Source organism: Carettochelys insculpta, chromosome 1 (genome assembly GCF_033958435.1).
Source record: "Carettochelys insculpta isolate YL-2023 chromosome 1, ASM3395843v1, whole genome shotgun sequence".
In the NCBI taxonomy this organism is placed as follows: Eukaryota; Metazoa; Chordata; order Testudines; family Carettochelyidae; genus Carettochelys; species Carettochelys insculpta.
The window spans coordinates 258,435,329-258,461,075 of record NC_134137.1 but is presented as its reverse complement, the minus strand read 5'-3'; the positions used below and the strand labels follow the sequence as shown (position 1 = coordinate 258,461,075).

The window sequence follows — 25,747 nt, the reverse complement described above, 5'->3', positions numbered from 1 at the left end:
AATCCAGTGAACAACAGCCGCATGCCAACGCAAGCCAGTAACTGGAACTTTGATAACTAAAGAGGGTACAATCTGGGGTGGGAGAACTGATGGCAATGTACACGCTAGTTATGTTTCATTCACTTCTGTGTATATTGATAATTGATTTCACTCATGTTTAGTCTGTAACCCTGTCTCCTTAAGTTGCTAAGTAAAGGTGTGTGTTGATTCTTATGTGATCTATTAGACATATACTACTCATAATTGTTGTTTGGGAGTTAAATCCAAATAACAACAACTGAAATAAGTTTCCTGGGGTTTCCAAGGCACACCATCAAGTGTGTACAGGGGTCAGTCAGGTGGAGGCACCGCCATTTTACAGAGTTTTAGAAATCAGCAGTGGAAAGGGGAATCCCAGCTACCCAACATCACCACTGGCACACTCAGGATCTCCTTTGTTATTGAACCCATCAGGTGCACAGACATACAACTGAGTGCTGCCTGCTCCTGAGTAACCTAGGAAGGAGTGAAAAGGGTTTACAGGTGCACATCTCTCTCCCCACATAGGGGCTGGTGCACAGAAATAACAACACGGTCTCCCACCCTTCATTTATTTCACAGTTTAATCAAGTTTAAGGCTAGAAGGGATCATTAGGTGGTCTGATCTCTTGTTTACCACAGGCCACCTATGGAGCCCGCTATTATAGCCAAGGACTTGAGATAAGCCAAAATATTTCAATCCTCATTTGGTTAATGGCAGCGGTCCCTTTCAGAATAGGGTCTGGCAAACTACTTGAACCTGAGAGCACTGTACAGGAGATGTCGCTTGTGCATTCAACCAACCCTGTCTGACTATGCTCCAGAAACATCAGAACTGGCTTTAGAATCAAGCCTCATTCTCAAAAGCTACGACTTAGATGGGAACTTTATCAGTCTTTTCCATGGCTAGATAGTGGTTCAGATAAGATATTGTTGTTGTTGTTGTTACTATTTTTTTTAAAGAATATGACATTTTGGTTAATTATGGCTTGATGTATATAAAAATATATGAATCAAAAAAAATTAAGCATTTTTTGTGTCCGTAGCATGCCTAGCTCTAGTGGGCCCCTGACCTGGTTGTGACTTCTTGAGCTTATTATTACACAATGTAAATTTTAAAAGCCTTCCAGTCTGTGCTTTGCCTTAATTACTCAACAATATGAAAATTCACAAGCAATTTAACTTCTACCACTGAAGCAGCAGCACAATTATAATTACTGCTCTAAGTATAAAACACATAGTTCATTGAGATGTTCTGCAGAAACTAGAAATTTGAGACTCTGAAAGAAAATAAGGTTATTTTTAGGCACAGAGCTGAAAGATATGATCAAACAATCTATCATACACCAGCAACTCACCTCTGGAAGAGAAGGTCATTGTTTTATCATCACTCACTGGCAAACACACAATGTGCCATCACTACCAGCTCCAAACAGAAGCCACTTCGTAACAACAAGTCAGAAGCAGTTCCCCACATAGACAGATGGAGAAGCTAACTTTAGAACCATAGATTAAGAACTGATTAAGAGTTCAAAGTTCATTATAGAGGTAAAGGTCAGGCATTTTAAAAATCCATAGGGCATTGTTCCTATGAATTACCTGACAGCTCGCTTTCTGAAGGAGAAAATACACCCTAAGGCAGCTCACGAGAGAAATGGATGGTCCGGGGCAGAAAGGAGTTCAAAATGAAGAGGTCACTGACACAGAAAAGGCCAGGACAGTAGTAATCAGAAGTTCTTATCATTTGATGACAACGTAAGAGTGAGTGATAGTGAACAAGCATTCAGACCACAAATAGCATCTAAACTCCCTTCACAATTGTAACAGTTGTTAATGGTCTCAGATGAAAGAAAGACTCAACAGTCATGGAGACTGAACTACCCTACAGAGGTGGCACCTCTATGGGTATGGGTATGTTCTACTGCCCAGTTAAATCAAGCTTTTACCTGAGTTTTATCCCAGCTTAGTAAATCCCCACTATCCACCCTTGCAAAACCTCTGACACAGCTCAGGGGTAACTAGACCAGTTTACAAGGCTGAGAATACACATTAGGTTTAACTGTGCTTGGTACACGCCCCCTTCACAATGAGGAAGCTAACAAAAAAAATACACATAACCCCATCAAACCCTCCTCCCACAACCTACACAAGTAATGGCAGTCATCCTCTGCCTCACTGACAGTTTCACCCTGAAGACAGACAAGTTCTCCAACTGACTGGAATCCTGAGATGTCCCAGAACAATGAATCACGAGTAATGGCCCTAGACACACACATACAAGAGCAGAACCAGTGTGCACACAGTAATTTGGATACTTGGTTTCCTGTGGTGATAGAACTCATGTGCCAATCACTCAGAATAACTATGCAGAGAAGATGGATTGAGCCAAACTGGTAACACAGTCTGAAAAAGATCACTTTCTATATATTGGACTTCATTAAAGAAGAACGAGCAGTGGTGCAAGTAAAATCACTTTGTTACTGGCACAGGAGAGGGGGCACCAGCAAAAGGGTCTCGTGACCTCCCCATGACTCAGCCCCACCCTTAGCCCAGGGCCCTCATATTCTCTTCTTTCTTGCCAGGGCTGCCTCCCCACTCTGACACTCCACGTGCAGAAAGTGGGGGGCCTGCAAAAACCTTGAAAATACCTTGACTCTATAGGCTTTGCTTAAAAACTCCCCAAGGTCACAGATTCGCTGACCCTGGGAGATAGTACCATCACCAAGTGAAAAAGCCTCCCTTAAAACCCAGGAAGACCTATTTGGATATCTCCCTGTGGGGTATCCCCCAAGTTTTTCCCCTTCCTCAGGAGATAACTTGGAAACAAAGAGCTGTAATCTGCTAGCTGACTTTTTGCTTTAGGCAGGCATTCACACAGACACTTCTCTAAGACACGGCAATCAAATCATTGCCTTAAAAAAGTAATTTATTCACAAAACAAAAGATGGAAAAATACCACAAAAGTAAATAAGCATACTTGGTTGTTGGATATAATAAACTCAAAACATTACAGTTGGAGCACAGAAAATTACTTCCCTTGGATTCAGTTTAGAAGTTACAGAGTACAAGAGAAAAAAAAATCATCAACTAGCCTGAGAAGTCCTACACCAAATCCAAAACAAAAATAACCTGATTGCATTTTCATTTCCCTTTCACTTACATATCTATGCGCTGATTATGAGATGGCCAGGATATTTACTGGATTCGTTCAAGCTGCTTAGGCTCAATCATTTTTGTCTGTCTTCTTTGCATCAGCCACATAGGCAAAGACCCCTCAAACTGCAATTGTTTTCAATTCAAATGAATTTCTCCCCTTCCTTCACCCCTTGGCTTACCTGGCTGCCCCCCTGCCCCCAGAGATCCCCTGCCCCTTTAGGTTTAACCCTTTACAGACATTCATTCTCCAATGATCCATGCCATGTCACCCCAGGGCATGGTTCTGGGGATGGTACAGCTGCTGGAGGATTTCCTCTGCCCATTTTGGGTATGTTTAGACCTCCAATCTCTCCCAAGAAGTCTGCCGTATCCAAAGAATACTTCAGCTTTTCTAAATCCACTCTTGGAAAAGCGGAAGCATTCTGCCAGGACACTCCTGTATACCTTGTACCACAAGGCCTTTGGGATGTCTCGGTAGAGTGGCTTTTCCTGACATTTAGCCCCACGTGGATGGGCCAAACGTTGGAAAAGCCCCTCCAGACAGAACTGTTGGCAAAGGTACACTTTCCCCTTTAAACGGGAGAAAAGGGCCAAAAGGACAGTCCCACCTCCTGCCCCTCCATGAAGCTGTGGCTCCTCTGGCTCCCTCTGTACAGACTCATCCCTGCTGGAGAACAGGGCTGGTGGCTGTCAATTTCGCTTCTTTTCCAGCTTGGGGTGGGGAGGGGAAGCAGAAAAAGGAGAAGAACCCTGGCAGCTCCATCACCCACAGACCTCCCCCCCTCCCCCCGCCCTTTCATCTGACAGGGCTTCTGCTATAGAGAGGGAGCTGGAGGAGATGCAACTCTTTGGAAGGGCAAGGGATGGAGCAGTACAGACATGGAGAGAAGGCTTGGAGCTGTTGGCTTTTCTTGTGTCTTTCTAGTATGGCTATAAATAGCTTATGGGTACAGGCTGCACCTCTCTGGTCCAGGATGGTCAGGATCAGACTGGTCCTGAATAAGAGAATTTGTTGGACCAGGAGAGGTTCCCTACCACTGGCCTCAGAGCTGACACCCTCCCACCCAGCTGCTCACCCATGTGCTGCGTGGTGGGCTCCCTGCCCTGTACTGCTGCTGGGGCTGCTGCCTATGCTGCCCCCCACAACACAGCTGGGGAAGCTGGCTCTGGCCCCATGCCTGCAAGACTACCAGGGAGGCAGCCCTAGCCCTTCATGGCTGTCCCTGGCCCTGGAGAGCTGCTGGGGAAAACCAGCTCCAGCCCAGCAGGGCTGCCTGGGATACAGGTCCAGCCCTACAGGGCTGCCCAGGGAAGGCCAGCTCTGCCACTGATTGGCTGTAGGGGGATGCCATCCCAGGCTCTGTATGGATGCCCATCCCCCCCCCATGGTGTTTCTGAGAGACACAGGCTCCAGCCTTCACAGCTGCCCCCTTTGGGACTTCTGGGGCACCAGGGTCCTGCCCCCAAGCAGGGCTGCTGGAGGATGCAGGCTCCAGCTTACCCTCCTGCCTGGCTTTCGGGTCCAGGAACACGCCAGTCTTGGCAGACAAGGGACGTTGCCAGACCAGAGTGCACCAGTTTTTGAAGGTACAACCATACAGCATACCAGACCATACTCGTCTACGCACCCTACTGAGAATGGGAGGAAATCAATTCAGTGAAACACATGCCTTGGGTAAAGAAAGATAAAGAGATAAAAACACAGGGAATACTGCAGATGGTAAATATGACCTTTTAGGAAACACAGTAAATACTGAGATAATGTTATCTAAGGCAACTGACAATTTCCTCAGAATGACAGAGTTGAGGAACAACTTTTAGGCATCAACCTCAGACAAAGTCTATCTAGCTAAGGATATGCCAGGGTTGGTATTTTCAATACACATGGAAATTTGAAAATGATCCTTTCAGCAAATTTTTAAAAGCTGGGCATGCAAAATCCCTCTAATGTTCAGTGAGATTTAGGTTTCTAAGTGTCTAAATCACTCCTGAAAATAGGACATCGGCACATTTGAAAATTTTGCCTTCCTAGATGATAAAGCGTAAGCAACAGACACATCCCACTAAACATGTTTGAGAGAATCGACAGCTATTTTTTAGCCTCTCCCTTTAGGGCACAAAAAAACAGTTCAGTGTATGCGGATGCTGTTTCTGACAAGGGACAAAGGTTGCAGCTGGGATAATTACAAAAAGCAACTGGAACAGCGAAATAAAGGGCAAAGTTTTCTCCCTCCCTCTTCCACCTGTTAAAACTCCCTTAACATCAAGGTAGGCAGAATATCGTAAGGCCAGTGGTTTCTAACTTTTTCTTTTGAGGACCCCTAAGCATTTCAAATGGAAGTGGGGAACTCTTGGAAATCTGTGTCTGGGGACACCCAGGGGTCTACGGCCACAAGCTGAAAAACACTGTTGTAGACACATGCTGGAGGCACCTAGATGCTACTAGAGTTATTCAAAGTATTAAATATATAACAAAAAAAAATACCTTGCTTTTAAGACAGATTCCAGACACATTTTTCAATACAAGCACTCCTACCATTTTTTCCCTCCAATTTATACATTTTTGGTGGACTGGACTGGCAGCCTTAAAGCCAGAACATATAAAGGATAGATAGTAACAGAGCAAACTTCACTCAAGGCCCTGCCAAACTGTCTTGACTCTGCCCTGTAGGACAATTGAGTCTTCAAATCCATTCAGTACTAAGCAACCGTAGTTTTGTTGATCTTTTTACTGCTACTGACAGTGAACTGAGATCACAGGTTCTTTACACAGAGTCATCAAACAGCAATTAGAGGATAATGGTTCAGTAATACTAATCTGGTCTGGGTTCTAAACTATTTAGAGATGAAAGGCGTTTCTGTCCATCACTAATCTCAAATTCACCCACATGGCTCCTGTTTTTCCTCGAAAATGAAAATTCCATACCTGAAATTATCTTTTGTGTTTGAAATAAAACCTCAGAAAGATACAGCACTTCAAGACAAAGGAATAAGTCTACATTTATAGATAATTATGCTGATTCTGATATACTACTTCGATTAAAATGCATGGATGAAACACAGAGCTGGGAAGACAGCCAGAAAAAGTAAAAAACTTTGTCCTATTCACATAAAAAATCTTCTATCTATAAAAACTTTGATCAGCCTTTTTCTTAGTGGATTTCTTACCTACTTCCTAATGTTCTACGTATGTGTGACTTCTTGGTCCAGAGAGGGGATACAGAACGCAGAAATTCCAGTTATAAAAGGATTGCTAAGGAATTTAGTATTAAAATAAACAGTAACTGTACTTGAACTATGTTGATAGGAGCACAGAAATGCAGAACTAGAAGGGACCTCAAGAAGTTGTTATGTCCCCCTTCCTGTACGGAGGCAGGACCAAGTAAACCTAGACAATTCCTGAGAAGTGTCTGTCTAACCTGTTCTTAAAAACCTCTAATGATGGGCTTCCACAGCTCTCTTTGGGTCTCTAGTACAGAGCTTAATTATCCTTAAAGTTAAAAAGCTTTTCCTAATACCTAATTTAAATCTCCACGGATGAAGACTAAACTCCATAAAAAACTGTGATCAGCATCCTCTTTATAACACCCATTAACGTGTTTCATTGTTGACATATTTCCCCCATCATCTTTTTTCAAGACTAAACATTCAGATTTTTTTTAAACTTTCTTTATAGGTCAGCTTTTCTATATCATATTTTTTCATCTGCATACTCTCTCCAATTTAACCACATCTTTCCTAACACGTGGCACTGGACACAATACTCCAGCTGATGCCTTCCCAGTGCCAAGCAGAGAATGACAATTGGCTCTGATGTCTTGCATACCACATGCTTATTGCATCCCAGAAACTGTACTCCTAATTCATCCTAGAATATTACCCTTTTTCTGAAACTGCACCACACTGATGACACACATTAAATTTATTATCTCAGGGTTTTTCTCCCCACCCCCAGTACTACCTCCTATTCAGTTTTTCCCCACTTTGTACTGGTGCATTGGAGTTTTTATTCTCAACAGTACTGCTCTGTACCTGTCTCTACTGAATTTCATCTTGGTGATTTCAGACCTTTTCTTTAATTTCTCAAGGTTGTTTTGAATACTACTCCTGCCGTCCAAAGCACTTACAACCCCTCTTAGCTGTGTGTCATTCAAATTTTATAAGCACATTCATCACCCCATTATCTAATTGTTAATGACCATACTGGATAATACCAAATCTAGGACTGACCCCTGCAGAACCCCGTTAGATATGTTCTTCAAGATTGGCACTGAGCCACTGATAATTACTCTCTGCATACAGTCTTTCAACCAGTTGTCCTTATAATGATTTCATTTAGACCACATCTCCTTAGCTTGTAAAAAATGTGACATGGAATGTGTCAGAAGTCTTGCTAAAATCAAGATAAATCACACTTTCAACTCCCCTCTCAATTACTTCATACCTTAAATTCAAATGGTGAAGCTGATTATTGACAACCACCTCTACCCCACCCTTGGCATATAAGGAAAACTGAAGATAAACTGTGTATAACAACAACAAAGTTAAGGCGACATTTAGATACCAAGGTGATAGTTACATTACAAATACATAAGATAGTATTGCATAGCACAACATAATGCATACAGAAGTGAAATTGTCATAGAAAGTATACCTAGCTTTATGTATACAGAAACCAATTTTGGTTGGCCTCAAACTTTTTTATTAGATTATCGGGCTAAAGATTAAAATTATTTGCTTGGAGGTACATACATAGTACTGTCTACAAATATATTTTATCCTCACAAATTCGGTTCGACAAGGGAGATAGATAACATGGGTCATGTGAGAAAAAAGCCTGAGAGAGATCTACACAAGTTTCTAAGAAGGCACTCAGTCAAAAGCTGTTTACTTTTTCATTCTGTTCATGCTTATGCTTCCTCAAGTCTCCATAGTAGCTTACCACTAATCCATATATTGACAAACAGAGTAAACTTCATTAAGTAGAACACAGCAAACCTATTTAACGTTAATGTCTTATAGAACAATGCAAAAATTATAACATGATCCAGGATTGTGTGCTAGCAGCTGTACAAACTATCTCCCTTTCCTTGAAAGAAAACATTTAGCCAGGGTAGGCAATGCCAACGTCGGGAAACGTAAACTGCTTTCGGCAGTGCTTTTTTGTGCTGGTACTTGCCAGTACTGACTACTGGCTGGGCACCTCAGCAGCCCCAGACATGGGATTGGCTGGGGGTGGGCAGTGGCATGCTGGCTGAGTACCAGCCCCACCTTTTTTTTTTTTTTTTTTTTTTAAACAAATAAGGCACTGGCTTTAAGGATCTGGCTGTTGTTGGCAGAGAGTTTTTCACGTAACATGGGGATGGGGAAAAAAAAAAACTAACTGCCTTGTTCAAAGTTACAAAGTCATTCAATTATAGCATAGGGAACAGAACCACAGGAAATAGCTCCAGACTCCCAGACACCCCCAGCTCTAACCACTAAACCATAATCCAGGAGACACACATTGAGTCTGTTAACAGAGTTTCTTTATACATCCATGGGAGTTAGTCCCAATAAATAGTAGTAATGCTTTCCTTCAGGATCTTCCATCCAAAGAACAGAGCTTTCCAAACAGTAACTAATTAATCCTAACACCAACTCCAAGAAATAAATAGTCTTGACTTCTTGCAAATGAGGCTACTCAGAAACAAAGATTAAGTAGTGATACAACGTTTGTAGCATAGCTGAAAACATCAAGATCTTCTGATTTCCTCTCGTGCTTAGCCACAAAACTATTCTTCAACTCGTTATTTCAATAAATACTATAAGAACAGTGATTCATTAAAGATAAGTGGTTAGAAGCCTATTTTATAACAACAAAACATTCTCTACCACAGATATTTTAACTCAGATACAAATCAATTTCAAATACATATTAAATTTGTGTGTATGTATATATTTCCAACACTCAAAAAGTCACTCTTGAAATAAAAAAATCAGAATCTGCTAAGCAACACTTACCATAAATGGCCTTTGCACTTGCTTTCGAGCTTTGTTCCCTCTCGGTCTGAGCAAACGTTGGTGAACCATACCCACTAGAACAAAAGGTGTGTGGTTAGTGTATTTATGGATTTATTTAGTATCTTTTGCAGTAAGTATCTGGGCTATGTGAAAATTTCCAAACACACACACACACACTTACATATACACACCAGTACTTCCCACAGGGGCAATCATAATGAACATTCTGTCTCATGTACAAACAACTGTGCATGATTTACTTAGATTGCAAGCTCTTTGGGGGCAAGGATAATCTTTTTGTTCTGTGTTGGTCAAGTGCCTGGTATAACCGGACCTTGGGTCCATGACTAGGGCTACGAGGTACTACCACAACATAAATAATAAAACAGATTCATAAATTTCATAGATACAAAGTCCAAAAAGGAATACTGTTAGCATCTAGTCCAGGGGTCTCAAATTCAGAGCCCGTTGGGCCATCAACAGTCTGAGCATTTTTGCAATCCAGCTCAGGAGTCCCTGAAGCCTGAGGCATGTGTCCATTCCTCTTCCCCAGGCCCATCCCATCTCTCCCCTGCTTTGCCCTCTCTCTTCATTTTACCCCTTTCCCAAGGAACACAGCCTCAGGGATTACGTGGGGGTGCAGGAACTGGCACAGGGCAATAGCAGGTGTCCCTCCTCACCACGATGGCAGAAGCCATAAGAGGGTCTCCCAGGCCAGAATAGGAAAATGCTTGGGCCGTAGATGGTCTGTGGGCTGAGTGTTGGAGACTCATAATTTAGTCTGTCTTTCAGGTAACAGAAATTACGTGAAATAATTTCTATTTGAACTAGAGCACATCTTTTAGAACATCATCATAAATACCAGAAAGTTTGGATTTTGGTGGAATTTTATGTTGTCTAATATGCTTAACTCACCACTGCTTCGGTCTCATAAATGAGACAGAAGCAAGAGTATCTGACTGCCCAAGGCTAAAAGGAAAGAGCAAGCAATGTTCTCACTTTGTAAAAACAAGAACAAATTATATGTTGGCCTGAACTTAAAGAAGTAACAACATTGAAAATATCAATAATGTCAATTCCATTTCCATGGAAACACAGGCTGTCTTATCCTAGGTTAGGAGTGACTATGTTAGTGGTATATCAAGTCTGATATTCTGCAACTTCCTGTGTCTCAGAAAAAGGCAGCTGACACCCAACAACTCTCAATTTGCAATATGTAACATTTGTTATACTGTATTTCCCCTATGAACAGCAGTATTTTCTGACCCATGTGAAGATCCCTTTAGGCTTTTAAAAATGAGATCAACACTTGGGCTCAGCATAGACCTGAACATTTCAATTTCCAAGCAAAAACGCATTGCCACTATGATACATCTCTGGGTGTATCTACACCAGCCCTGTGTTTTGAAATTAATTTCTAAAGGGGGCCCAATTTTGAAAGAGGCCACAGAGCGTCCACACACATAACTGTCTTTTTCTAAACTGTTTTCAGTGAAAAGGGGAGCTGATTTCAAAACTGTTCTTCCCATCCGATTTCGGGAAGAGTGGCTCCATTCAAAATCGAATTTCAAAATAGGGCTTGCGTAGACGCTCCGGGGCCGCTATTTCGAAACAGTGGGTCTGCCATGGTGGCTGCCTCAGGGAGCGTGGAGATGCTCTAGCAAGCCCCAGCAGGGCTGTATGGTCTCCGCAGCCAGCTCCTTAAGGCTGCATGGGCCTGGAAACCCCATGCAGGAAGCTGACAGCATGGCCAGAGCACTAGGAGCACAAGCTCTGTCTGACACACACTGTAGCAGCCCTGAGCCCACAGCCACACCGGCAGCTACTTGGCAAGCTCCCCACACCCCAACAACCCCCAGGAAGCCCTCTCCTCCCAGCTGGAGGGGTCCCCAGAGGCCAGCCAGTGCCAGAAGTGGTGGGGCCCCTCCTGGACAAAGGCTGAGCTAAAAGATGTGCTCGGCCTCCGGGCAGAGGACATGCTGCTGCACAGTACCGGGAGGCCCCGCAACACAGCAGCCTTTGAGCGCTTGTCACAGGGGCTGCAGAAGCGAGGCCACCCACTCGAACAGCCAACCAGGTCCGCTCCAAGGCTGAGGAGATGCAGCAAGCATACAGCTGGGCCAGGGATGCCAGCAAGTGGTTGGGGGCAGGGGCCACGCTGAGGTGCCCACATTATCGGGAGCTACCCCAGCTCCTCAGGCCCAAGGACACTCCACAGCCACTTTCTGTGGACAACACAGCCAGCCTGGAATTGGACCCTGACAGCAGGACGCAGCAGCAGCCAGGACCCTCATGCCGGACAGGGGCAGGGGAGCCAGGGAGCAGCTCTGACGAGGAAGGTGACTTCGTCATAGCCATCAGTTCCGGCACCTCCAGCCAGGCCCAGGTAGGTAACGGCTGGCTTGGATGGGGACCCCGTCCTGTGTTCCCCCCACTGTATCCCAGACCCAGGCACAGTGTCCACGGGCGCAGGTGCTGGATGGCAATGCCCCAACCCTCATGACCAGGAAGGGACGGGGGGGCCAGACCACAGCCAGCAGTCGCCCCATGGATGCGGCCCCAGAGGGGACACAGGAGCCCCAAGTGAGTTGGCAGAGGAGACACCATCTCAGAGAATGGGGCAGGGTGGAGACCCCGGGCCCGGGCAGCAGCACTGATGGGTGGCCCCCCTCTCCCTTGCGTCTCCACAGCATCATCCTCCAAGGGCCAGACCAATCCTGTGCCAGCCACCAGCACGCCTGCTACACCATCCAACGGAGCTGGGGAACCCTCGTCCCCGCTGCCCAGGCCGCTGCCCATCCAACCCCAGAGGGCCCAATGGTGCCAGCATTATGACCGCCAGAAGGCAGCAGAGGCCCAAACCGCAGCCATTCGGGAGCAAACAGCTGTGCTCTGGGAGTGGCTGAAAATGGAGCGCGAGGACAGGGCCGGGCAGAGGGAGGCCTGGGGTGAGGCGGCCGCGGCCGTCAGACAGCTGGGTCCCCGTACCCCCTGAGGGTCCTGCTCCTCCACCCCCATGGAGGAGTAGGCCCCCTCGTGCCTGTGGCCCCATCTACCGGGGTGTGCTCCCACCCCTTTGTATATAGTTCTACCCCATTCACACTCTCATTCACCTGCCAGTTAAGATGACCCCACATCGTTATGTTTTCAGGTGCAGTTTATTTACATGTTTCTCATTGGATCCTATTTATTAAACCCTTTTGTCGTGTATCCCAGTGTCCACAGTGCAGGGGGGACCATGATGCGGGGTGGGTGCGTGCTGGAGGATGCCAGGTGGAGGTCAGTGTGGCTCCCGTTGGAACGGCTCCCGGACCCTAACCCCATTGTGATGTGCTTGGCGGCATGAAGCCATGGGCGGCTACTTGTAGCCAGGACCGTGGTCCGCAGCCCACCCCTGCACAAAGCACTCATGCTTGCCCTCCACTATGCTGTGCAGAGTACAACAGGCTGTGAGCACCCCAGGGACGATGGGCAGGCTATGTCCAGCCATGCGTTCAGACATCGGAAATGCCCCTTGAGGCGTCCAAAGGCCTGCTCTACAGTATTATGGGCACAGTTCAGGCAATTGTTAAAAGTGTCCTGGCTGGCAGTGGTGTGCCCTGTGTAGGGGCGCATCAGCCACAGCTGCAAAGAGTACGGCTCATCAGCCACTATACATGGTGGCATTGTTGAGTCCCCCATAGGGAGCTCCAAGGCAGGGACATAGGTGCCCTCCTCCATGCGCCGCCCCAGCCAGGAGTTATGTGGTACTGGGGCGTCATGGGCTTGCCCGGGCCAGCCCATACAAATGTCACAAAACTGGCCCCAGGCATCAACGAGTGATTGAAGCACCACCGAATGGTACCCCTTGCGATTTATGTAGTGTCCCACGCTGTGGTCCAGGGCGTGGATAGCTATATGAGTGCCATCGAGCGCGCTGAAGTAGTTTGGGAAACCGATGGCTGCAAATCCTGCAATGGCATCATCCAAGCCGCCACGGCAGACAGCCCTCCGCAGGATAGTGTGACTGATGGCCTGGACCACCTGTTGAAGGGGGGCACTGACATGTAGGCCTGCACATCGGGGAGCTCCCTTCCCCTGCAGACCCCCCACACCCAGGGGCCTGCTGGCCCCTTCCTGGGGGGCGGGTGGGGCCCTGATCTGACCTACCTCCAGGAGAACAGCTCCAACAAGTGGCCTTGCCCACCCCGAATTGGTGCCCCACTGAATGGTGGCTGTGCAGGCTGGCAAGCTTCCAGAGGGCGATTCCCACGTGCTTCTCAACCAGGAGCGCGGGCCGCATGCGGGTGTCCATGTGCTGCAGGACGGGTGTGAGCCACTGACACAGCTCCATGAATTTGTGCTTCGTCATTCTAAAGTTCTGGAGCCCCCTTTCATCGTCCCACTGGCCCAGTACCAGCCTCTCCCACCAGTCCCCGCTGCTGGGGTGGCTCCAGAGACACCGTGGGGGACAGGGAATAGGGAGCAGCAGTTGCCAGGGCCTGCAGGACCCCAGTTTGGGGGGTGGGGGGGTCGGTGGGCCCCAGGGCTTCCACCATGGCCAGGATGGCAATCACCACCTGGGTCCTGGTGTGGGTGGAGGCACCAGCCTTGGGCAGCTGCTGTTGCTCCATTCTCACCTTCTGTTCTCAGAGCATGGTCCCCGCAGTCCTGTGCGCTGCTCTGCAGTGCTGTGTGTGTGCAGGATGGTTGCGTCTGGGAGGGGCCCTTTAAGGGAGCTGCTGACTATGGAACCCGGAAGGGTTTGTCGGCCATGTGACCCCAGGCATGGTGTTTCCTAGCTGGCTATTTTGAAAGGGCTCACATTCCTGTGTGTATGCTCCCTTTAGAAACACAGGGGCGGTTCTTTCGAAATAGCAGACTGGTACAGCAATCCACTTTGTGCGTGTAGCCATGCTATTTCAAAATCCCTTATTTCAAATTTGATTTCCAATGTTCCCCTTTTTGAAATTTCTTTGTAGTGTAGACACAGCCTCTGTGTTGCAGACAGCTTAGGAAGTTACTCTGCAATACTGATTTAAAATTATAATCACCAATACTACTAAAAAATTATCTATTTGTCACTTTGGTTACATACTACAGAGACTGGGACTTCCCTTATAGAAACTCTTCATATTTTTTGAGCAAACAAATCATACAAACCTCTCAAAATTTCAATTATTCCTATTCTCAGTATTTGAAACTTAACTAAAAATGGAAAAACAAAAAAATGATTTTTGGGGCAGGCAGGGGAAAGGTTATGAAGAAAGTTAGGAAAGGGACTTACTTTATTTGAGAAGAGTAACTTCCACATAGACTAGGAGGGGTGTTTGATATATGTCCGTTCATTCTGGTCTTCACTCACTCAGGGAAACAATCTGGAGGAGGGAAAAAAAGCCCAACATATTAAACGAATGTATTTTACAACACAGAGTTGTTAGAGGGGTAAAAATACTTGGAAAAATATGGTACATCAAAAATTAGAGAGGAAATGGAGCCAATAAATTAGATTATTATTTGTAGGGGTATAACATCTCGGGATAACAGGCATGGACCAGGATCTTTTTGTGTTTGGCACTATACAAACATAGGTAGATAAATTAACAATTATTTTGATGAAATTTTGTAAAGACTTCGCAATAAAAGGCGTATCACTGACAAAAACAGTGACATTTAAACTTAAGAAAAATTCTAAAACTTTTTCTAAAAGGCTAACTGGCTTAGTCAATATGCTGCATCTTAAACCAGAAACAGTGCATAGATTTTTTTTTTAAATTAGCAGATATATTGTTCAACTTAGAAAACTAAACAGCTACATCACTTTGTCTTATAATTAAACAATATCATCGTCTAAGGAAGGTGTGGGAAAAATACGGCCTGTCCAAAATTTGTGTTCTGCCCACCAAATGAAGAAAGTACGAGGACAAGGGCCAACAGCCGGAGGCCCCAGAGGTACTTGCAGCTCTTTGGCTGTGCCCTCACAGTCTCCAGGGCACTAAGAGTCCCATGGTGCAGTGGGATGCTCAGGCAGGCTGCCTGCCTGCCATGGCCTTATACTGCTCCAGGAAGTGGCCAGCTGCTGGTGTAACCCACATGCTTCCTGGGCATCTCTGCATGTCCCTGGCAGGAAGGAGGTGGCTCCATGTATTAGCTCCACCTCCAGCACTGTCCTCATAGCTCTCATTGGCTGGGAACTGGCCAGTGGGACTTCCAGGAGCACTGTTTGTGGTGCCAGGCAATGCATGGAGACCTATTGCCCCTTTCACAAAGGGGGCACGCTGCAACTGCCAGACCCTTCTGGGAGTGTCATAGGGTCACAGCACACAGGCAGCCTGCCTGAGCTCTGCTATGCCACTGACCAGGAGCCGTCAAAGCCAGCATTTCACACTACCCCGTGCATCTGCCCCAGGTCAGAATCCCATCCTGCACCAAACTCCCTCGCAGGTTCCACTCTCCCTTGCACTCCAAACGACTGCCCCAGCTGGGACACCTTTCCTTCACCAAACTCACTCCCAGATTCTGCAACCCCATCCATTAATCAGGAGAAATGTGTGGCACATGACAGCTTACCAAATTCACAGAGTGCTGCCACCTTGAAAAAATTATTGCCCACTGCTGATCTAAGAAGACATGTTTAAAACTGAAAATCTATTAGATGGAAGCCTGTGAAACTTTAAATATAAAGGGATATTATTTAAGTAACTGACGGGTTTGTCTCTGATACAACAGCACTGACGTGTAAACCTGCACTGATTGACAGGCTGCAAACACCTTCAATTAAATTTATCCTTTCACGTAAAAATGGAGACTGAAATAACACTGGATTTCATGAGCCTACGAACAATGAAAATTCATCATCCAAAGTGCTAGGACCATTAACTGACAGAGAATTTACATTAATTTGAAAAATGTCAATGTACAGTAAACCCTCAAGACTCATGCAACCAAGCTGCATTTGTCTCGGGTTAATGCGACTGTTGTCCCGGACAAGAGTGGAAGGGAAACCACCACTGTCAGGGGCAGCAGCCTGACTCTTGCCGCCCAACAGGCGCTGTTTCCTGGTTCCCATCTCCCCTTGACTTGCACGAAAATTCGAGTTACGCTGGGGGGGAGGGGCTGCTGAAGAAACGCAACCCGTACATAACTCGAGGGTTTAATGTGTCAATGTACAGGTTGGAAAAAAAGACCACTGAATCTTTAGGAAATAACAAAATAAGTACCTATTATGCAAATGCTACTAAAAGGGAACAGAGTTATTTAGGAGCATGGGAATTGCCATACCAAACACTGAACATATGGCTCTATCTAGGTCAGTACCTTGCTTTTGAAAGTTAATGTTTAAAGAGGGGAAAGACCTTTTTCCATAGCAAGCATAATTTGTTTTAATGTACGTGTGGAAAATTAATTCCAAACTCAGCTTGCAATTAGGTTTTACCCTCAAGCACTAAGGCTTGCTAGTCCTTCTTTTTATGCAGCTAGTGTAACTGCTCCTGCTATTTTCTTCACATAAATGACTAATACTTTATTGAAATTTTGTGTGAAATTAATATCCTGAAGCACCGAGTTCTGTGGATGAGATATACTGTACAAAAAGAAGTTGCTTCTCTCCATTTTAGATATTCTACTTTTAACTTTTAATTGTACTCATCTTCTGGTTTTATGAGTTAAAGGAAGCAATTGACTAATCTATATGACTCAACAGTTTGTGTTTGCACAATACCTTCCTATTCTTCTTTCCACTCAAAGGAAATTTTGTTTAGTTGAAACTGGATTAAATTCTGCTGTCACACCTGCGAAAACTCACTTAACTCAGACTGTAACCACTGGTCCTCACTCTTTTTAATCTCACATTATGCAAAATCCACTCTAAGGCTATGACTACATTACAGCGATCTGTTGACAGAAGTTACTGTTGGAAGATATCTGCCAACAAAACTTTTGATGACAGATTGTGGCCACACATGAAAGCGGATCATCCTGTCGATCTGCTCTGCTGACAGAGTGTCCAGACTGCCCAGCTGCTCTCTAGACAAAATGGCCAGTCAGGAGCACAGCAGACAGGACTGCCCTGTGACCCAGAATTCGTGTCTGTCAACAGCCCCTGAACCCCGGAGCATCCACATGGCTTTTTTGTTGACAGATTCTGTCTCATGGGGGAGAGGCACAAGGCTGTCAACAAAAATGCGAGTTCTGCCAATAGCACGTCGACAGAAGACATTTTTAATGTGGATGCTCCACATGTTTTGTCCACAAAACCCTCTGGTGTAGACAGACCCTAAGTATAGCAATTTTCATCACCATTCTCAGATAATTTGAAGTCTCCGCTAGATCCTGTTTCAAATGAGGCTATCAAAGAAGTATTGAATGTTAGAACAGACCGTTGCCGGTAATCAGATAAAACAATGAAACTGTATTTCTGTTACTTCCTCTATATTTTATCATATAGCTTAAAAAATATTTTCCCCTTCTCTTTTAAGCCTTGAGCACCATTCCTCCTGGAGATAGCCAAATGTTGCCTATATCTTTTTTCTCACAATGTTCGATTCAGACCTCAAGGCCGTGTTTCTCTGTTGCAAACTGTTCTTTCTAGAGTGAATAACCTTGCACTTGTCCACAATAAATTCTGCTTGCTATATTGGAGTCTTGTATAATTAATTAGTAGTAAAAATTTTAGAGCAAGGATCAGCAACCCCTGGGGGCAAAGAAGATTTCCATCAGCACACGAGGCGGAAACTCAGCCCAGCCCCTTCTCCCACATGCAGCCAGGAGTTGCTCAAAGCTCTGCCGCTGTGGATTAACAAAAGAGCAGCTAACGCTACCAACCACCACCTGACTGGAAAGCTCTGCATCTTCATTTACTTATTAATCAAGCTGTAGTAAGCAGGACTATTAGTGATTTTAAAAAGTATCACTGGCACTCAGACTGCACATATAGAGCTCAAAAGGTCAAATTTCAGCACTCTGTCTCTGAATGGTTGCTGACCCGTTTTGAAGTGTTTCAAAATCATCCTTATACTTCACTGAAACATTTTGTGCTCTCAGCAAAATTTACTACTATATCATTTACCCTTTTTTCCAGATCCGTAAACAGAATGAATGTTACAACATCTAGTACTGATCTCTAGGTCATGCTGCTATTAACCTCTTTCCACAGGGAGAATTGGCCGTTTATTCTTTCACATGGCTTCCCACCCTTTACCCATTCTCTAATTCTATGACACATCTCTTCCATTCAGTTTGTAACTAGCTTCTTCACAGTGACTTGAGCAAAGCTTAACTATACTTACCAGTCATCCTTTATTCACCATTTTATAAACTTTCAAAGCAGTCTAACAGTTTAAAAGGAAACAATTTACCACTAGAGAAATTATTGGTCTGGTCCTTTCATAACCTCTCTGCGTTCATGTGTTCTATTTGATACGAAAAGTAAAGACTCCCCTCCACAGCCAATCTAAATTGCTCTTTTTGGGATCTTTAGGTTTTATTCTTACCTTAGGCTGTCCAGTACTCTTTAGGTTTACTTTAAAATATTTGTACAACAGTCCAAACCTGTGGTATATTGAAGACTGTATTTAATGGGAAATGGATTATTTTTACTAACAACTCCAGCAATTATATTGATATTTATATTCTTCAGATATCACGGATGAATATTTGCTTTTCTCTGATAACTGCTACTTATAAAAATGAGAGGGAAAAGTATTTTCTGTAAAAGCAAAATCATATATAAAGACTACTACAATGAATGAAAGTTACCATCAGACAACCAATGTAATCAAAGCTGAAACAGAAGTAATTGTTTTTTTACACATTTACAACTTACAACAAACACAAAGCAGATTTTCAAGATAGCACAGAGGGAAAAACATTTTGGGTAACAGTTACCCAATTTGCCTATGGTTTAAATTTAATTTTTTAAAATCTTTATATTTAAACAAATTTAAAACTCAATAGGAGTTTAAAAAGTTAAGTCAGAACTGATCCTTTGAAAGCCATTGCTAAATCAGGATTTTCAGTGAGATGCACCATTGGAGGTGGGGGGCGGGGGAAAGCTGAAGAAAATTGTGTTTAAAAACATCCTCAATTAACAGCTTTCACACAATTTGTAAGATTACAAAATGTCACAAGTTATTCAACAGTTTTAAATGGGAGACAATTACTAATTGTATATTTTATCTTCCCTTTTCAACTTTCTGAAATTAAAACTCTATACTGTATTATGCTTTTGAAACTAAATGCTGAATACCTCAGAAGCCATCATTACAAATATGTACTGATGACCCATTTCACTCCTTGGACCCTAAACCACTTACACTATGTTTTATCTGACACTTACAAAACAGTACCAGAAAGTGGTGGTAATTACCAGAACTATTTTTTTCAATTTGCTTTTTAAGATCAATGTTCTAAAAATCACATTATTTACCAAATTTACTTTTTATTAATATAGGGATTCTCAAGAAAAATAATTTTAAACACTTATTTCATATTAACTGCATAGCATGCCAAGGGAGTTTTAAAAAATGTTGCGCACAATCATTCAGTAAAATGTGTAGTGCATTAGCTTGTTAATAATGACTAATGTAGTCACCTTGGCAGGGTTTCTTTTTTAAAAATTCTAAATGTTCCATCTCTGAAAAGTAGTTTTGTAGCAACAGTGAAATCGTAAACATTGTTAAGCCACTGAGATCCCAGTCTAAACTCTACTTCCTGTTTCATTTTTCCCTCTCATGTCAGGTCAATAGGTCATACTCAAATAAGTTGGCGTTACTGACTTGAGATAATTGTAGGATAAATGTCATTAAAAAGTGACTCTGATCCTGCCTTGTACATGGATTTGAAATAACAATTCACTTACGAAAGTAGCTTTCTCCCCACCCCCCACTTTATTTTTTCCTTGAAGGAATTATTTCACTTCCTAACTCTCCTGAGAAACGTTAATTGGAAGGAATAGTACCCTAAATAAAAATCAGGTGGCAATATAGTTTTTAAAAAGTAAATTCATAATTTTTAAGTAAACAAAATAACCAAAATAAAAAGCTACCTCCAACAATTTTCTAACCTAAAAAGGAAGGACTGGCCGAGACTGCATGAAGTCCCCCAGGGACTCAGCAATGAGTTTCATGTGGAAGGCGCTCAGCTAATACACAGCAAGGGGTGGCAGTATAAAACCTACAACCATGTTACACACCATTATGTGTCACTTAACTATTGCAGTTAGGATGCTTTTTTTTTTTTAAACTGAAACAATTAAGTCAATAGAATCCCTATTATGGAAAAGGCTTGACAGTACAAAGGTGCCTTATGCCTATTCTGCCAAATTTACAGGTATAAACCAGCACAGTCTAATTCCATTCAAACAGGCTGGGGCAGAACATTGTATCACTTTCTTTACACTGGTACAATGAGGGGAATACAATGTGTGTGTTGTAAACAATGGGAGATAAATAGATAGGCGACTAGATGAAGTGCTAGATGTTTTGCCCATTATGACGACATTTAATGTGCTATATATACAAACTCAATATTGGATGACCATCACATGACATCCAAGAGTTTTATGCAATAACTGAGTCCACAAGCTTACTGAAAGGTCAAGGTATTTTTTTTAATAAATGCAGTGTCATTTAGTAGTTATTGTGGGCAACAAATTCAAGAGACCAAGTTCTCTCATATTCACTATGAACAAATCACTTAATTTCACTATGTCATCAGTAACATGTTAGTAATACTTGTTTATCTTTATGAAATGTTTTGAGATCCACAGATGAGAAGTGTGTATATACAAGTGCAATTTATCAAGAATACTTCATCCTAGTGGAAACTAAATAGGGAGAACAAAATGCAAAAATATTATAGGAAGATGGAGACTAGAGCTTTGTCTACATTTCTAGGAAGATCGACCAGAGTTTGAGAGTTCCACTTTGCATGCCTGGCAGAGATGCACAGAATCAACAGTTGAGATGTGCATTCTTTGCTATTACGAGGAGCAAAGGAGATCACTGGGAGAGTTTCTCCCATCAACCTTCCTCTATGTGGATGGCCAGGTAAGTCAACTGCCGATAAGTTCATTCTAGCTACACAATTGCTGTAGCAAGAATTGCATATCTGCAATCAACTGAAATGCATAGTGCAGACCAAGCCTAGGAAACATTAAGTGCAGGTTACGTCTACACTATGAGATAAACTTGAATTTATTAAAATTGATTTTATAATGCTGGATTTTATAAATTTGAATTTGACTATCTTCACCTTTCCACAGGCTGCCCACATATTCAACTTACTGCTACCACAAGTCAATCGCCAATTGACTATTGCAACAGTACGTTGTGGGAACACATGCCACAATTCCCTCAGCTTGGCATTTTCACTGGTGCAGCACAGGGGAAAAAAAAGCGGGCAAGTGTTTGTGGGCATGTGATGTCATCTTCCCACATTGTATCACCCTCATTCCCCTCCCATGGAAAGCAAATGACCATTTTTCCAGGAGGAAGAAAAGAGAAGTAGTGTATGACAACAGCAAAGTTCATCAAATTAACTGAAATCTTTTGCTTCTACAAGTGAATTGCTTTTTATAACTGAGGGGGAGGAATAGCTCAGTGGTTTGAGCATTGGCCTGCTACAGCATGGGTTGTGAGCTCGATCCTTGAGGTGGCCCTGTTCCCTGGATCAGGAACAAATAGATTTAAAAAAAAGAAAAAAGCCTGTAAGAGATGGTCATAGGTCCTGCTGTGAGTGCAGGGGACTGGACTCAATGACCTCTCAGGGTCCCTTTCAGTTCTATGACATAGGTATAGTTCCATATAAAATGGTAGCTGAATTATCAAAGCTTTTACGAAAAGCAGCAGGTGTCTGCAATGGCAGCAAGGTGTCTGTAGTCTTTTTGACAGGCCCTTCACCCACTCTTCCCTGTGTTTTCAGAGGGGTGGGGGCAAAGCACAAAGAAAAAGAATAGAAAAAGTTAGGAAGAAGATTCTGGGCTTCCCACTATGGTACGTCTTTCCAAAATGTGGTGGCACTGAAATCTCTTACACTGAACTTATAATAGAAATAGGACTCTCAACTGGCCCTCGACCCACTGTTCACTGTAGTTTTGGTCAGGGGCAAAGCATGAAGGAAGAGGATATGAAAGGTTAGGAAACAGATTTTATGATTGAAATATCAAAGATTTTGCAAAAAGCAGCAGGTGTCTGCAATGGGCAGCAAGCCCCAAAAAATATTTTTGGCTGGTGGGGGGAGGGAGAGCTAGGGGTCTGTGTCTGCACAGCCAGTTGAAATGTTCCACTCTGAAAATCTTAGCTGCTGGGGGAGACTTCTCCCACAGCAACAACAAGCCCACAAATATATATTTAAGGCAGGGAGTCCTGGGGTCTAGGGTTGTCTAGCTAGTTTAAATGTTTCCCTGCCCCCCAAAAATTTTATCTGCCGGGGGAGACTCCCCCCTCGTGACAGCAAGCCCCCAAATATATATTTAGGGTGTGGGGGTGTTGGGTGGGTGAGTGCAGAGCCAGTTGAAGAGGTCCCTCAGATGACAACAAGCCCCCAAAAATCTTAGCCACCAGAGGAGACTGTACCTGGGTGGCAGTAAGCCCCCAAAAATCCTTCCCGCCCTTGGAGCCCTTACCAAATGCAAGCCAGGACATGTTGTTGCTTGGCAGCACGGTCCACGCTGAGTAGAAGCAACATCCTTTTATAGGCTTGGGGACTAGTCACATGATATGGTTGGGCATGGGAAAGACCCCGACTACATGACGCCTGTGCAGGAGGGAGGTAGGGCTGCTGCACAAATGTAAACTGCAGAAAAGAAGTTTCTCGATCTTTTATACAAGCATGACTTCCCCAACAGCTAGCATGGTACGGCAAAGCAGGGGCTGGCACCAGCACAGACAACCATAGCTGACCTAACAGTGAAGAAAGAAAGAAAGAAGTTTCTCTGCTTCTCACACAAGCATGATGCCACAACCACGGGCTTCCCGGTGACACATGCAAATTCGCAGACTTCCTGTTACCTAACTCCTGTGCACCTGGAGATCAGCGGAGATTGAAGCAGACAGAACTGTGGAATACCTATGGGACATCTCTGGAGGGTAATAAAGCCAATTCAAAGACATGGGGCTTCCATACTAGTCTTCATTCAAACTTTTAAATTCAAACTTGACACTACACCCAGACAGTTCCAATGATTCTTTTGGTATTGATATTAGAGTTCCCTAATTTGAGCTAATGGTATTTACAGTGAAGACAGTCACATGACAATATCGAGCTAACTGCCTTAAATTCGAATTTATCTCATAGTGTAGATGTAGCCACAGTCACATAAAATACATACCAAGTTAAAGGGAACTATACATTGAACCAGAACCAGCACAGTACACCTGACAAAAGAATTACACTCAAGATGCCTGAATGAATGTTCAGAGGATGGAAAAAATAAACAGAACATTTTTTTGTGCCCAATTAGCAACTGAAAAATTCAAGATGAAGACTGCTGAATTTTCAATTGAGGAAGAAAGAATAAAACACTAAAGATTTCTACTTCAGATTTCTTAGCTGTGCTAAGGTTACAGGTAGTTCCTACACTCTAGAAAGCAATTGAGAGCATTGTTGGGGGGGTAAAAAAAGTGACTCTTCCAAGAAATACTAGCTAAAACAATACTTCAGAAATGGTCTGTCTTTGATCTGCTAGACTAGAAGAGAGAGTTCTCAAGGTGTAAAATTATTAATGAGATAAGACACTAACAAATTAGGGAATCAAGTACCAGAGGGGTAACCAAGTTAGCATGTACATTCAAAAACAAGAAGTCTGTGACACCTTATAAACTAACAGATATTTTGGAGCATAAGCTTCCATATGCAAAGACCTGCTTTGTCAGAAGCATGAGTGCAGGTTCCAGAAAAGGATCTAAATTTATAGGCTCATGAAAAGGAGGGAGTCCCAGTCAAGAGAAGGGCCAGAGTTGACAAGGTCATCTCAGTCACAGAGGATGTGGCCCATTATCAGTAGCTAATGTGGAGTTGTGCACATCAAGAGAGGAGAAACTGCTTTTTTAATTGGCCAGCCACTGGGAGATGCACTGGGAATGACTGGCCAATTACAAAAGCAGTTTCTCCTCTCTTGATGTTCACAACTCCACATTACCTCCTGATAACGGACCATATCACCCCTGACTGAAATGACCCGATTTCTCCTCTCTTGATTGTCACAACTCCATATTAGCTGCTAATAATGGGCCACACCCTCTGTGACTGAACTGACCTTGTCAACTCTGGCCCTCCTCTTGATGGGGACTCCCTCCTTTTCATGAGCCTATGAATTTAGACCCTCCTCTGGAATTCCCACTCGTGCATCTGATGAAGCGGGTCTTTGCCCACAAAAGCTGACGCTCCAAAATATCTGTTAGTCTATAAGGTGCCACAGGACTACTTCTTGTTTTTAAATTAGGGAATGGATATCTTGAGAACATCCAATCATCGGGACTCTGCAGACATATGACAACTATGAGATTTCACTGCACATCTTGGAGAAAATTGCCTCTGATGACATCATATATGTTACAAAGCAGAATGATCTTCACTGGCTCATAGTGCACACAGGGTATGTATCAGATCACCAATTCACATACTGAGAATTTACAGGATAAGACAGTCAGAATCCCCATGAGAAAAATTCCTAGTGCCATATTATCAATGGAAGTTTCCATGTTTGATAAATCCTGTATTATTATTATTAAATGATTTTTACACACTTGTTTTGACACCCTCCTTGTTAAGTTAAACCATGGCTTCATTAATGACACACACTGTAAAGTCACTGAAAATTAGGAGTGCCAGAACAATCTAGAGTTCTGCATGGTTTTCATTTTAACCAAGTGCCCCTAACATTACTGTTCTCTGCCTCCACAACTCTTAATTTTCTAGTAATTTAAGTGCCTATTTCAACAAACCATCCCTGTCTAACAAAGCACATGATTACTATAAATGTTGACTTAAGCACTTTGATGAATCAAAATAAGCTTAAGACATACTTATTTTACAGACTGGATTCAAAGGACTTTTCTGCAAATAGCAAGGATCAATGACTGAACATAAGGGCAGCAACACTGCTTCTTCATGTCATCACAGTTTGAGAGCCAGTTCCTTATTCTGCTTACTCCTTTTCTCTTCTCTCACCTTCAATTATTTCCATTGCCCCCAATCAAAGTCATCTCACTCTTTGGCTGGTTTTAAATACACAGCGATTTCTGTGCTCTTCAGATGTGTCAGTGTGATGTTACCATCACAGTAAAAGGCAGACATCAACTCTTACAAGACCCTAAAATAAACACAAACCACATACATTCTGAATTAATTATTTCCACCCAACAGTGTCGGGATTGTTACAAGCAACATCTTATCAATTTTGCTGAGGCTTGCCAAACAGCAACAGTGTGTGTGTGGGAGCAGGGAGAGAGTAGGCCATGAACAAGTGAGACAGTGATAACAATTTCATGAACAGTAGATACTCACTAAAAACAAAACACAAACTCACTGTCAGCACATACCCCAAAAGACAAGGATTCTTCCCCAGCCAGATAGTAGGCAAAATGCACTG

The 25,747-nt window shown here is 43.5% G+C and overlaps 1 protein-coding gene across 8 annotated transcripts in view; it reads right to left on the bottom strand.

Moving 5' to 3' along the window:
• EPS8 (EGFR pathway substrate 8, signaling adaptor) overlaps nucleotides 1-25,747 on the bottom strand; it is a 237,387-nt gene that overhangs the window by 82,712 nt on the left and 128,928 nt on the right. For 7 of the 8 annotated variants that reach the window (XM_075005164.1, XM_075005154.1, XM_075005210.1 and 4 more), the window contains exons 2-3: nucleotides 14,444-14,534; nucleotides 9,178-9,251 (exon numbers count right to left, since the gene is read on the bottom strand). In XM_075005164.1, the coding sequence (XP_074861265.1) occupies nucleotides 9,178-9,251; nucleotides 14,444-14,505 (136 nt within the window). In that variant the 5' untranslated portion in view covers nucleotides 14,506-14,534. Of the gene's footprint in view, nucleotides 1-9,177; nucleotides 9,252-14,443; nucleotides 14,535-25,326; nucleotides 25,464-25,747 lie in introns of those variants that run through there. The other variant, XM_075005193.1, reaches the window with a different exon arrangement.